General features: G+C 38.6%; 1 protein-coding gene across 2 annotated transcripts in view; it reads right to left on the bottom strand.

Annotated features, from left to right (window-relative positions):
* RNF121 (ring finger protein 121) overlaps positions 1-14721 on the bottom strand; it is an 85888-nt gene that overhangs the window by 29671 nt on the left and 41496 nt on the right. The window contains exons 3-4 of one of the 2 annotated variants that reach the window (XM_087433385.1): positions 13537-13678; positions 3427-3486 (exon numbers count right to left, since the gene is read on the bottom strand). In XM_087433385.1, the coding sequence (XP_087289511.1) occupies positions 3427-3486; positions 13537-13678 (202 nt within the window). The remainder of the gene's footprint in view (positions 1-3426; positions 3487-13536; positions 13679-14721) is intronic. The other variant, XM_087433386.1, reaches the window with a different exon arrangement.

Here is a 14721-nt window from a genome sequence, read left to right as displayed (position 1 = left end):
TTCCTCACCCTAAGACATTCTAATGTGTTTAATATGTACATTTTTGTTTGTATCTGTTCTTACAAACTGTATTTTTTGTGTGCATGTATTTTTGATTTATTAAATGACACTGTATCTTTCTGTTTGTTACTTTTTTCTATTTCAGTACTATGCTTTTAAGGTCCACAAGTTATTATGGGTACACCTAATGTGTTGCCTTTAACTGATACACGTCCACCACATTTTACCTGTTTATTCAGAGACAGATATCCAGATCGCCTCCAACTCCTCAATTAACAGCCACAACTAACACTTACATGAACACCCTCTCACATGTCCCCTTAGGATACATCACAGGGTATGTGTATATTCCATCTGGCTGCATAGCGCCATGCTGCTCTTCACAATGCCTGCACCAGTCTTCCTATCCACAAAGAAGGAACAAAGGTTCCTATAGCCTCTGAGCCCTGGCAATACTTGGCAATATCCAGCTTCCTAGTTTCTAGCCAATCTAACAGGTGTGAAGTGATATCTCACTGCTGTTTGAATGTACATTTCTCTAATTACTAATGACTCTGAGCATCTCTTCTGCCTGATGGACTTTTGGATTTCCTCTCCTATAAATTGCCTGTTCATATCCATTACCCATTATTCTATTGGAGTTGCTGTCTTTTACTTGTTGATTTGTAGGACTTCCTCTGTATAATCTAGATATTAACCTCGTGTCAGTTTTTTTGTTTGTTTTTTTGTTTTTGTTTTTTTGTGTGTGTGTGACGAAGATCAGCCCTAAGCTAACATCCATGCTAATCCTCCTCTTTTTGCTGAGAAGACTGGCTCTGAGCCAATATCCACTGCCAATCCTCCTCCTTCTTTTTCCCCCAACGCCCCAGTAGATAGTTGTATGTCATAGCTGCACATCGTTCTAGTTGCTGTATGTGGGACGCGGCCTCAGCACGGCCAAAGAAGCGGTGCATCGGTGCGCGCTCGGGATCCGAACCCCAGCCGCCAGCAGCGGAGCGCCTGCACTCAACCGCTAAGCCACAGGGCCAGCCCTCGTGTCAGTTTTAATCATTACTAATCTCCCATTCTATTATCAGTTAACTTTGCCTACGGTATCCTTTATAGAACAAACATCCTTAATATAATCAAATTTATCAAATCTTTATCTTATTTTTCTACATATTTTTTATTAACTTCATAATTTGCCTTTGATAATTTGGTCTTTAATCTATCTTGAGTCCCCCTTGTATGCAGTGTTACATAGAAATTTAGTTTGGCTCCACATGGTGAGCCAGTTTTCTCAGCACAATCTACTTAACAATGAATATTTTCTTCATTGATTGGTGGTTAGCCCTTTATTGTATATTAAGTTCCCAATATACATGGATCTGTCTCTGAGATCTTCACTCTGTTCCATTGGTCTATTTGTCTATTCTTAATGGTATGTCTTAATATCCGGTAAGGTAAGTCTCTGTCTTGCGAGCTGCTTTCTTTCTTGCCTTTTGATTTTGAACTGCAGGTAAAGGAAAAAAATTAATTAATCAGAATCTTTGGTAATGAATATTCTCATCATTAGTCCACATATGGACCACTTTTGTTTTATTTTTTTTTTGTGAGGAAGATCAGCCCTGAGCTAACATCCATGCTAATCCTCCTCTTTTTTTTTGCTGAGGGAGACCGGCTCTGAGCTAACATCTATTGCCAATCCTCCTCCTTTTTTTTTTTCCCCAAAGCCCCAGTAGATAGTTGTATGTCATAGTTGCACATCCTTCTAGTTGCTGTATGTGGGACATGGCCTCAGCATGGCCAGAGAAGCGGTGCGTCGGTGCGTGCCCTGGATCCGAACCCGGGCCACCAGTAGTGGAGCGCATGCACTTAACCACTAACCCACGGGGCCAGCCCGGATCACTTTTGTTTTAAATTTTTAAATTATTTTTAATTGTGGCAAAAAAACACCTAACATAAAATTTACCATCTTAACCATTTTTTTTTTTTTTTGTGAGGAAGACCAGCCCTGAGCTAACATCCAATGCCAATCCTCCTCTTTTTTGCTGAGGAAGACTGGCCCTGGGGTAACATCCATGCCCATCTTCCTCTACTTTATATGGGATGCCGCCACAGCATGGCTTAACAAGCAGTGTGTCAGTGCGTGCCGGGGATCCGAACTGGTGAACCCTGGGCTGCTGCAGCGGAGCGCGCGCACTTAACCGCTTGCGCCACCAGGCCAGGCCTCTCAACCATTTTTAAGTGTACACTTCAGTAGTGTTAAGTATATTCACACTGTTGTGCAACAGATCTCCAGAACATTTTCATCTTGCAAAACTGAAACTCTACACCTATTAACAATTCCCCATGTCTGTCTCTCCCCCAGCCCCTAGCAACTACCATTCTACTTTCTGTCTCTACAAATCTGACTACTCTAGGTACCTCATATAAGTGAAAGACAGATATAAGTATTTGTCATTTTCTGACTGGCTTATTTCACTTAGTATAATGTCCTGAAGGTTCATCCATGCTCAAGCATGTGAGAGGATTTCTTTTCTTTTTAAGTTAATTATTTTTAAATAATATGATAAATATTGAACTTACCACCCAACATAAGAACTGGAACACCTAAAATTACTTTTAGCTATGTGCTCTTGTCTATCCTAACCTCCAGTCTTCCATCCAACATCAGCACTATCTTGATTCTGGATTTTATCATTCACTTGCTACTTAAAATATGGCCTTATCACACACATATATATATTTTTAAAACATACTGTTTAGTTTTCATTGTTTTTAGCTCTCTATAAAAAGTATCAGGTTATAAGTGGGACTCTTTTCACTCAATATTGCTAAGATTCAGCCTTACCATTATTTATAACTGTAGTTGATTATTTTTTGTGTTATTTTATATGCATTATTCTATGTTATACAATATTCCATTGTGCGAATATATCACAACTTATCCATTCACCTATATCTCTGAATTGGCTCATTTTCAAGTTTTTGCTATTACAAATAGCAATAGTGCTGCTATGAGAATTCCTCCTAGGACACATGTGCACAATTTTCTCTTGGCATATATCTAGGAATTAAACTCCTAGATCACAGGGAATTTGCATATTCAGTTTTACAAACTGCTTTTCAAAGTGGTTTCTCCATGAAGCAAACATTGATTGAGCACAGCCCCAGCACAGGGCTATAAAGGATCAAAAAATATCTGCTGATTAAACAAATAAACAGACATCATGGAAGAGTGGGGAAAAGCATGGGAGTCAGTTGGGTGTGAAACCTGACTCTGCTAATCATTGGTTGAGTGGGGCTCAGTTAACCTCTTTGAGCCTCAGTTTCTTGATCCATACAATGACAAAAACAATCCTATCCACCTCACAGCAAAATACTTGGCACATTATAAAGTACTCAATAAATGGTATTATGTTTATGTAATAGCGAAGTTTATACCTTGGCAATGTCCCAATTATGTTTCTGCTCTGCTTCTCCTCCCCGGAATCCACCTTTAACCTAGAGTAGATTTGAGGACAAGTACCCCAAGAATTGTAAAACTGGTGGCTACAGCTAGTACCTAAAGTAAGGGAGAAGAAATTTAGATGCATCAGGATGGAAAACCAGGAATAAAAAGATGGGCCATTCAAACAGGAGAGCAAATAACAAAATCCTCATCCCACAGGATAGTTCATAAATCTAGTCTATAAAGATTTCTGTACCAATTCTATAAATAAAATCAGATGTCAAACTGGGGAAAGATACCTGCAGCATATATGCCAAAAGGCTTATTCCTAATATATAAAGAGTTCTTATAAATCAAAGAATCCTAAGCTCTTATGAATCAATAAGAACAAATATACCACATGGCTCAGCTGTGAATAATATTTACATGTCATAATAATGTAAATAGTGAATATTTAATTAAAAATTGAGAGGAGAAAAAGCATGTTTGTGGAGTAAATGGTATAAGATAATTATCACCTTCCACAGTAGGAAGTCAATACGTAATATTTAAAAGTAAAATTATACACACACACACAATGTTACTAAAAAATACAGATGTATCAGAAAACAACTAAAAAAGTTAAAAGTTGTTGCCACTGAAGTAACAATCAGGGATGGAGAGAGTTGGTCAGAGGTCTGATGGGTTCTGCTTTTTAAGTCTTGCAGAACTACTTGACTTTTAAAAGTATGATACATATTACCTTAATAAAAATTGAAATGTCAAATATAAAAACTAGTCAACAATACGAACAACTGACAGACGAAACCAAATGACAAGTAAGCGTGAAAATATGCTCAACCTCACTAATAATTAAAGAAATACTTAATAAATGAGATATTTTCACCCTATTAGACTGACAAGATTAAAAATACTGATGATTCTCTATACTCTCTTTAACACTGGGTAATAGCACTGTTAACCTTTGTTGGTGGGACTGTAAACTGCTATAACTTTTTTGGAGGGCAATTTGACAAGATCCATTAATAATAAAGACATGTATACCTTTTGACTAGGCAATTCCATTTCTAGAAACACAGTCTACAGAAATGCTTGTCCAGCTATGCAAATTATATATGCAAGAAGTTTACTTAATCATTGCTTGTAGCTGTGATAAACTGTTAATTAACATGTGTCTATCAATAGAGGTAAGTTAAATTTTTTTTTTTTTAAAGATTTTATTTATTTTATTTTTTCCCCCCAAAGCCCCTAAATTTTTTTTTTTAATCTACTTAAAAGAATACCATGCAGGGGCCAGACCAGTGGCATAGTGGTTAAGTTCACGTGCTCCGCTTCAGTGGCCCGGGGTTCCCAGATCCCAGGCGCGGACCTACACACCGCTTACCAAGCCATGCTGTGGCAGGCGTCCCACACATAAAGTAGAGGAAGATGGGCACAGATGTTGGCCCAGGGCCAATCTTCCTCAGCAAAAAGAGAAGGATTGGCAACAGATGTTAGCTCAGGGCTAAATCTTCCCCCGCCAACCAAAAAAGAACAGCATGCAGTTATTAGTTTAAGAGGATGACATACATACTAATATAGATAGATATTTGAAAGATATCATTAGGTGGAAAATGTTGCAAAACCTAATGGATGTCATAAATATCTAAAAATTTATAAATATTAATATATGCATAGAAAAAAGCTAAGTGCGACAATTTGTTAATAGTGGTTCTCTTTGGGCACTTTTGATTTCTGTCACATACATATTGTTTGAATCTTTTATAAAGAACATGTATAACATTTGTAATCAAAAAGCAAAATAAAAATAAAACAAAACTTCATCCTCTGTCTCTAGTCCTCTAAGAACAAGACAAGCCTTCACCTCTCTTGGTAATTCAATATGATACAGATTTAAGGGCTGAGAGGGAGGACTTAGAAGAAGTCCAATCAACCATTCCATAAAAATCACAAAAATCTCCTCACAACATTCCTCACAGGGGGTGGTCTAGTCCTAGCTAAACATAGCTTATGATGGGAAGATCATTCCCTTATAAGACAATTCATTCCACTGTGGAACAGCTCTGTTGAAAATTTCTTTATAATAATACTTAGCTGAAATCTGCATTCTTTTTCTTTTTCTTTCTTTTTTTTTTTTTTGGTGAGGAAGATTGGCCCTGAACTAACATCTGCTGCCAATCTTCCTCTTTTTGTTTGAGGAAGACTGTCCCTGAGCTAACATCTATGCCAATCCTCCTCTATTTTGTATGTGGGATGCTACCACAGCATGGCTTGATGAGCGGTGTGTAGGTCTGCACCCGGGATCAGGATCCGAGTCCGTGAACTCCGGGCTGCTGAAGCAGGAGCACATGCTTAACCACCACGCCACTGGGCTGCCCCAGAAATCTACATTCTTAAAACTCATTCCTTAGCTTTAATTTGGGCCTTTGGAGTTACATACAATAACAATCATGAAAAAGTATTTTAAAGCTTGAAGAGATTTTAGCAATCATCTAGTCTTAAACCCTCACTTTATTTATTTTATTTTTTTTAAAACATCCATGTCGCTTTTTTTTTTTTTAATAATTTTATTTATTTTTCCCCCAAAACCCCAGTAGATAGTTGTATGTCATAGCTGCATGTCCTTCTAGTTGCTGTATGTGGGACGCGGCCTCAGCATGGCCGGAGAAGCAGTGAGTCGGTGCGCGCCCAGGACCCGAACCCGGACCACCAGCAGCGGAGCGCTCGAACTTAACCGCTAAGCCATGGGGCCGGCCCAACCCTCACTTTAAAGATGACACGTGACGATGAGGAAAGACGCTAAGAGGGAGCAAGTAATTTGACTAAAGTATATTGCTAATTGCTGGCCCTGATGGCCCAGTGGTTAAGATTCAGCATTCTTACTGCCGATGCCCAGGTTCGTTTCCCACTAAGGGAACCATATCACCTGCCTGTCAGTTTTCATACTGTGGTGGCTGTGATGCTGAAAGCTATGCCACCAGTATTTCAAATACCAGCAGGGTCACCCATGATGGACAGTTTCAGCAGAGCTTCCAGACTAAGACAGACTAGGAAGAACGACCGGCCACCTAATTCCAAAAAAAAACTGGCCATGAAAACCCTATGAATAGCAGTGGAGCACTGTCTGATATAGCATCGCAAGGGGAGAGGATGGCACAAAAAGACCAGGCAGGGTTCAGCTCTGCTGTACACGGGGTCACTAGGAGCTGGAATCCACTAATGGCACTAACGATAAACATTGCTAATCAGCAGCAGTGCTAGACATAGATCTTAGATCACCTGATTCCCACCTTCAAGGCCTTTTATACTATACCAAAATTCTGTTTTTCAAAAAATAAAAAGGAAGGTAACATTTCTTAACTCATTCTATGAGGCTAGGATTACCCTGATATCAAAGCAAGACAAACACACGACAAGAAAACGACAGACCAATATCCCTTATGAATATAGACACAAAAATCCTCAACAAAATACTAGCCAACCAAATCCAGCAGCATATTAAAAGGACTACACCCATGACCAAGTAGGATTTATCCCAGGAATGTACTGCATGATCATCTCAACTGATGTACAAAATGCATTTAAGAAATCCAATACCCATTCATGATAAAAACACTCAACAAACTAGGAATAGAAGAAAACTTCCTCAACATGATAAAGAGCATTTATGAAATACTCTAATATCATACGCTAATATCATACATAAAAACGAAAGACTGTGAGTTTTACCCCTTTTTCCTGAAAAAGACAAGGACGTCCACTTCATACTACCATTCAACATTGTACTGGAAGTTCTAGCCAGAGCAATTAGGCAAAAAAAGGAAATAAAAGGCATCCAATTGGAAAAGAAGTAAAACAGATGACATGATCTTATATATAGAAAATCCTAAAAGTATCCACAAAAAAACTATTCGAGTTAATAAGTAAATTCAGCAAAGTTGCAAGATACAAAATCAACAAGCAAAAATCAATTGTGTTTTTATACATTAACAATGAACAATCCACAAAAGAAATTAAGAAAACAATTCCATTAGCATCCAATGCCAATAGCATGGCATCAAAAAGAATAAAATACTTTGGAATAAATTGAACCAAGGAGGTGCAAGACTTATACACTGGAAACTATAAAACATTAACGAAAGAAACTAAAGACTTAAATAAATGAAAAGACAATATGTGTGTGTTCATGAATGGGAAGATTAATATTGTTAAGATGGCAATACTCCCAAAAACGATCTATCGATTCAATGCAATCCTTATCAAAATCCCCATTGTTTTTTTTTTCAGAATGGAAATGCTGATCTTAAAATTAATAAGAAATTGCAAGGGATCCAGAATTGCCAAAATAATCTTGAAAAAGAACAAATTTGGAGTACTTACGCCTCCCAATCTCAGAACTTACTGTACTGCTACAGTAATCAAAAGTGTGGTCCTCACATAAGGATAGACATGCAGATCAATGGAATAGAATTGAGAGTACAAAAATAAACACATGCATCTATGGTCAAATGATTTTTGACAACGGTGTCAAGATCATTCAATGGACAAAGAAGTCTCTTCAACAAACAGTGCCAGGACAACTAGATATCCACATGCAAAAAAATGATGTTAGACCCTTACCTCACACCATTTACAAAAAATTAACTCAAAATAGACCAAAGACCTAAATGTAAGAGCTAAAAGTATAAAACTCTTCAAAGAAAACCTAAGGGTAAATCTTTATGATCTTGAATTTGGCAATGGATTCTTAGATATGACACTAAAAGCACAAGCAACAAAAGAAAAAATAGATAAAATTGAACTCCATCAAACTTTAAAAATGTTTATGCATCAAAAGACACTATCTGGGCCGGCCCCGTGGCTTGGTGGTTAAGTGAGCGCGCTCCACTGCTGGCGACCCGGGTTCGGATCCCGGGCTCGCACCAACGTGCTGCTTCTCTGGCCATGCTGAGGCCGCGTCCCACATACAGCAACTAGAAGGATGTGCAGCTGTGACACACAACTATCTACTGGGGCTTTGGGGGGAAAAAATAAATAAATAAAATCTTAAAAAAAAAAAAAAAGACACTATCAAAAAAGTGAAAGTCAACCCAAAGAATGGAAGAAAATATTTGCAAATCATAAATCTGATAATGGTCTAGTATCCAGAATATATAAAGAACTCATACAATTCAACAATAAAAAGACAAAAAACCCAATTGAAAAATGGGCAAAGAACTTGAATAGACATTTCTCCACGGAAGATATACAAATGGCCAATAAAAACATCAAAAGATGTTCCACATCATTAGTCATTAGGGAAACACAAATCAAAACCACAATGAGATACAACTTCATGCCCACTGGGGTGGCTATAATAGAAAAAGAAAAGAGAAAGAGAAAAATAAGTGTTAGTGAGAACATGGAGAAACTGGAACCCAAATATATTGTGGGCTGGAATGTAAAATGGTGCAGCTACTGTGGAAAACAGTTCAGGAGTTCCTCAAAAAGTTAAACATAGAGTTACTATATGACCTGGCAATTCTACTCCTGGGTATACCCAAAGAATTGAAAACAGGTGTTCAAATAAACACTTATAATGAATGTTCATAGCAGTGCTATTCACAATAGCCAAAAAGTGGAAACAGTATAAATGTCCATCAACGGATGAATGGATAAACAAAATGTAGACTATCCACAGAATGAAATATTATCCAACCATAAAAAGAAATGACGTACTGATGGATACTGCAACATGGATGACCCTTGAAAACATTATGCTATGCTAAAGAAGCCTGACACAAAGGGCTACATGTTGTATGATTCCATTTATAGGAATATCCAGTATAGGCAAATAAACAGCAGCTTGGTGGTTTGCCAGGATCTGGCAGAAGGAGGAAATCGGGAGTGATTGCTTACTGGGTATGAGCTTTCTTCTTGGGGCAATGAAAATGTTCTGGAGCTAGACAGTGGCAATAGTTGCATAATACCGTGGATGTACTAAAAGCCGCTGAATTATACATTTAAAATGGTTAAAATAGTGAATGTTATGTGAAATTTACCTCAATAAAAATAAAATTCTATTTCTCTTTCACATAAAATAGTACCTGAAGACATTTTTACATCTTGAGATTTTTCTCTTAGGAGTAGGAGCAACAAGTCACTAATATTAACTTTGGACTTTACAAAACACTTTGCCATACAATCTTATATAATCTTCACAACCCATGAGGTAGATATTATCAGTCCACCTTAGAGATAAGAAAAACTGAGGCTCAGAGAGGTATAAAGAAAGTCATATAGCTAGGAGGTGAGAGAGCTCACTAATCAAGCCAGATTGGTCTGACTCCACTGTATTACACTGCCTCCAAGGCAAAGAGCTCCAACTTCCGATAATCTTGAAAAAGGATAGCAGATGCCACAGCGTAGAGGCATGTTGGGCAATTTTTCTTCTTTTAACTAAAGCAGTAAAAATGTTCATTAATAAAAGTTTTAACAAGGGCTGGCTCCATGGCTTAGCGGTTAAGTGCGCGTGCTCCGCTACTGGCAGCCCGGGTTCAGATCCCAGGCGCGCACCGACGCACCGCTTCTCTGGCCATGCTGAGGCCGCATCCCACATACAGCAACTAGAAGGATGTGCAACTATGACATAACAACTATCTACTGGGGCTTTGGGGGAAAAAAAAAAAAAGGAGGAGGATTGGCAATAGATGTTAGCTCAGAGCCATCCTTCCTCAGCAAAAAACGAGGAGGATTAGCATGGATGTTAGCTCAGGGCTGATCTTCCTCACAAAAAAATAAAAAATAAAAAAATAAAAAATAAAAAAAATAAAAGTTTTAACAAAACCAATATAGATCACTCTTGTATAACAGCAGCATAAAGCAGGACATTACAGACTTCCTTTTTCCAAAGATATGGGTTTAAGTTTCTCAGTGCAAGATACGCTATAATGTTAGCATGTCCTCTCATTAGTGAAGTTCAGAAGAATGTTTACAGGGCATGGCCGTAAACTAATAAGATGACTGTACATGTTCCTTGTACAAGTGGCCTCATTAAGTCATAGTCACATTTCCTATTAAGGATTAACTAGTGAATGACACGTCAGAGGTTTTCTAACACTCTGATGAGTCCTAGAGAGGTTCCCAAAAGGGAAGCAGAGGGGTCAGGGTTACCCATCCCACTTATCAAGCAGAGCAGCCTCTTCATTGTTTTCCACATTGGGTTTTTCCTTAAGATACTATTTGAAGGAAAGATTCCAGTGTTTTTTTTTTAAAAGTACTGACTGAAAACCACTGTAGTACATATATGTGTCCTCACTTCTTCAGAGTAGGTTTTTTAAAATCTTTGCAGGTCAGCCAACATCATTATATAATTTAGATTATTTCTAAATACAGGCATAGAAATGCCAGGGGGCTCTCACTCTACACTTGGTTTATGAGTTTTCTTATTTTTCCAGGCTCAATTGAACCATCTTAGTAATTCCCATTTTACAGAGTAGGCACTATAACCACACATTGAGAAACAAGTGACTTGTTTCAGATGACAGACAAAGCATGAGCAGGGTCCAGACATGAAGCCCTACCCCAGGTAGCTCAGCCTGCTGGATGGTGCCTCGTTTGAAAAGCCTTGGTGCCACATGGTCATTCCTTGCACAGTGACCTGAAGGTACAGATGTCTCTACTTATGGTGCACGCCAACACTTGAGCTCGCTATAGGCCAGTAATGTTTGGGACTTGTGCTGGCTGAAGGGCAAAGATTAGCCTCTCTTCCTCCTATGCTCTAGATTATCCCTTGATGGAAAACCCTTTCTGGAGGCAACATATGGTACAGTAGAAATTATAAAATATGAAACAGATGACCTGGGTTCAAACCCTGGCTCTATCTATGAGTATCCCCTTCATGCCTCAACTCTCTGGGCCTCAGTTTGTTCAATGTACTTAACTCATGGGCTATTAGGAAGACTAAATGAGACAGTGCATCAGTTCCCATCCTGTGGGTTACAGACCTCTGGCCATCTTTGACCACATTACAAGAGGTCTGAAAAAGCAAATACTAGAAGAAAAAGAATCATTTAGGGATTAAGACTGAAAGTCCTTGAGTAAAATCATCTGGGTTCAAATAAGGGTTTTATCACTGGAGCAATTTACTTAGTTTTTCTATATCTCAATTCCTCAACTGTACTTGGAGAAAACAGTACATACTTTATTGGGTTATTGCGAGAACTGGTTGAGTCTATATATGTAAAGTGTTTAGAACAGTGCCTAGCATAGTAAGAACTCAATAAACATTAGCTATTGTTACTATTATATGTGTTTATGTATTCTTTCAAAGTACAACTATTATCATGTTGGTGTTTGCCAAGTTCTTTATGTTAAAAAAAGGGGTGTCACACGTGAAGGGGTTAAAAACTTCTAAGATAACAGTTGTAAAAAAGTCCAGTACACTACCTGCCATGTCCTAATCCACAGTAGATATATCTGTGACTTCAATCTTTTTAAATTTATTGAGGCTTGTTTTGTGGCCTAAGATATGGTCTATCCTAGAGAATGTTCCATGTGCACTTGAGAAGAATACGCATCCTGCTGTTGTTGAGTGGAGTGTTCTGTATATGCCTGTTAGGTCTAATGGCTTATAGTGTTGTTCAAGTACCCTACTAGGTATTGATCGTCTATCCTGTCGTTCTATCCATTACTTAAAGTGGGGTATTGAAGTCTCCAACTTTACTGTAGAACTCTCTCTTTCTCCCTTCAATTCTGTTATTTTTTAATTGATGTCCTAATAGTTTATAACATTGTGAAATTTTAGTCATACATTATTGTCTGTCAGTCACCATAAAAATGCATCCCTGCACCCCTTGTGCCCACCCCCCACCCCCCTTCCCCCTGGTAACCACCACACTGTTCTCTGTGTCTGTGTGTTAGTTTATCTTCCACATATGAGTGAAATCATGCGGTGTTTGTCTTTTACTTTCTGGCTTATTTCACTTAACATGATACCCTCCAGGTCCATCCACGTTGTTGCAAATGGGACGATTTTGTCTTTCTTTACGGCTGAGTAGTATTCCATTGTACATATATATATATCTATACCATATCTTCTTTATCCAATCATCAGTTGAGGGACAACTGCGTTCAATTCTGTCAGTTTTTACTTCATATATTTTGGGGCTCCTTTGTTAGGTACATATATGTTTATAATTATTTTATCTTCTTACTGTATTGAAACTTTTATCAATATATAATGTCCTTCTTTTGTCTCTTGTAAACTTTTTTGATTTAAAGTCTATTTTGTCTGATTTGTAATAGCTACCCCAGCTCTCTTTTGGTTATCATTTGCATGGAATATCTTTTCCATCCTTTTACAGTCAAGTGACACTTAACGACGAGGTTACGTTCTGAGAAATGAGTCATTAGGCGATTTCGTTGTTGTGTGAACATCATAGAGTATACTTACAAAAACCTAGGTGGTGTAGCCTACTACATACTTAGGCTGTACAGTACTAATCTTACAGGACCACTGTTGTACATGTGGTCCTTCATTGACTGAAACATCGTTATGCAGTACATGACTGTACTTTCAATTTCTTTGTACTTTGTATTTAAAGCGAGTTTCTTATAGGCAATATTTAATAGGAGAATTTAATCCATTTACATTTAAGGAAGGATTTACTTCTGCCATTTAACTATATGTTTTCTGTATGTTTTACATGTTTTTGTTCCTCAGTTCCTCCATTAATGCCTTTTCTTTTTCTTTAATTAATCTAAATCCTACCTGTAAGATTCACTGGAGCTTGGTCTTCCCAGTCAATTGATCACCTCTCCCTCTATTTGAACAGTTTCTGGTGAATATCTCCTCCATGAATCTGTCCTAAAATGTTTAAAACGGAGGACCTACCTTTTCTGGCCATGAAAGTAGTCTCAGGTTCGATCCCTGTTTTCACTCTCTGAATCACCTGCCTCTACAACACACACCCAATATACACTATTCACCATTTATACATAAAGTTCATTATTACTATCTGTTCTCTACCTACATGTGGCCTGGGTTAGGCTGGACCCTAGAATACTTAGGTAGGTTCTCTTGATGACTGGCAGTCAAAGAAGTGAGAGGCAAAGTGGCTTACATTGTAGGAGCGGGGGTGCCTCTGCTTCCATTGCACCAGGAGCAGCTGGGCCACCACCAAGGTAGCGATGAGGATGAGGACCATTTCAGCGTGCATGGCTTCGTGGCCGCGGTGCTTGGCATGCATGCGTGCGTGCTCAACCCTGAAAGCCAAACAGATGGAGTGAGCCAGGTCAGGAATGGTGTGGTGGTGGGGCAGTGCTTTCCAGAAATATCCCTCCAGTCCATAGCTCAGAACATACTCATGCTTTGCAGTTGCAGGGTACTGCACAAATTAGAAGCTAGAAGGACACACGCCCTAGAGGAAAGGCATTTCGGGATAGAAAAGAGGCTCTGTGGGTCCCAGCCACCAAGCTCAACTATTGGGGTTAAAAGTGGTCTGCTGCCTGCCTCCAATGGCAGAAACAGCTGACACCTTTCCTGTAGCAGGAAAGAGGTCCCAGGAGAAGCCTGTGTCACTGCCCATCTCAGGCCTATTTCAACATATCGCTGGAAGGAGAAAGTAAGCCAGAGAGAAGGTTACAGCCATAAAGCCTCATACTCTTAGTCAATGATATGTATAATACCAATAAAGGAGTAACACTGAAAATATATGCTGATTCCAGGGTTAGAGTCTTGCTTTATTTGTCCTATCCTCTTTGCCAGGACCAGGGATCCTGAAGACTAGCTAAAGCCTGAAAAATATGGACTGCTTCAACTTTAAACTAACCCAACAGTGACTACACCATTAGCATCCACAAGTAAATAGTCTCCTCAAGGGCTCAAGGAGAATACAGCTGGAACTCCTATTTAATCTAAGGCTGGCATTCCCTGGTCCTGAGGATTGGCAGCAAGCAATTCCCTTGGCCGATACAGGCAAAAAGCTTCCTCTAAGAATAAAAAAGAATATAGTCGTCCCTTAGTATCCACAGGGGATTGGTTCCAGGACCCCTGCAGATACCAAAATCCACAGATGCTCAAGTCCCTTAGATAAAATGGCATAGTATTTGCATATAACCTATGGACATCCTCCTGTATACATTAAATCATCTCTAGATTACTTATAATACCTAATACAATGTAAACGCTATGTAAATAGTTGTTATACTATTGCATTGTTTAGGGAATAATGACAAGGAAAAAAAGTCTGCACATGTTCAGTACAGATGCAACGATCATAGTTCTCTCAATCTGCAGTTGGTTGACT

This window comes from Ceratotherium simum, chromosome 7, assembly GCF_057802395.1.
Source record: "Ceratotherium simum simum isolate JZ-2026a chromosome 7, ASM5780239v1, whole genome shotgun sequence".
NCBI lineage: Eukaryota > Metazoa > Chordata > Mammalia > Perissodactyla > Rhinocerotidae > Ceratotherium > Ceratotherium simum.
The sequence above is the reverse complement of the archived record's forward strand: the minus strand, read 5'-3'. Positions and strand labels throughout refer to the sequence as shown.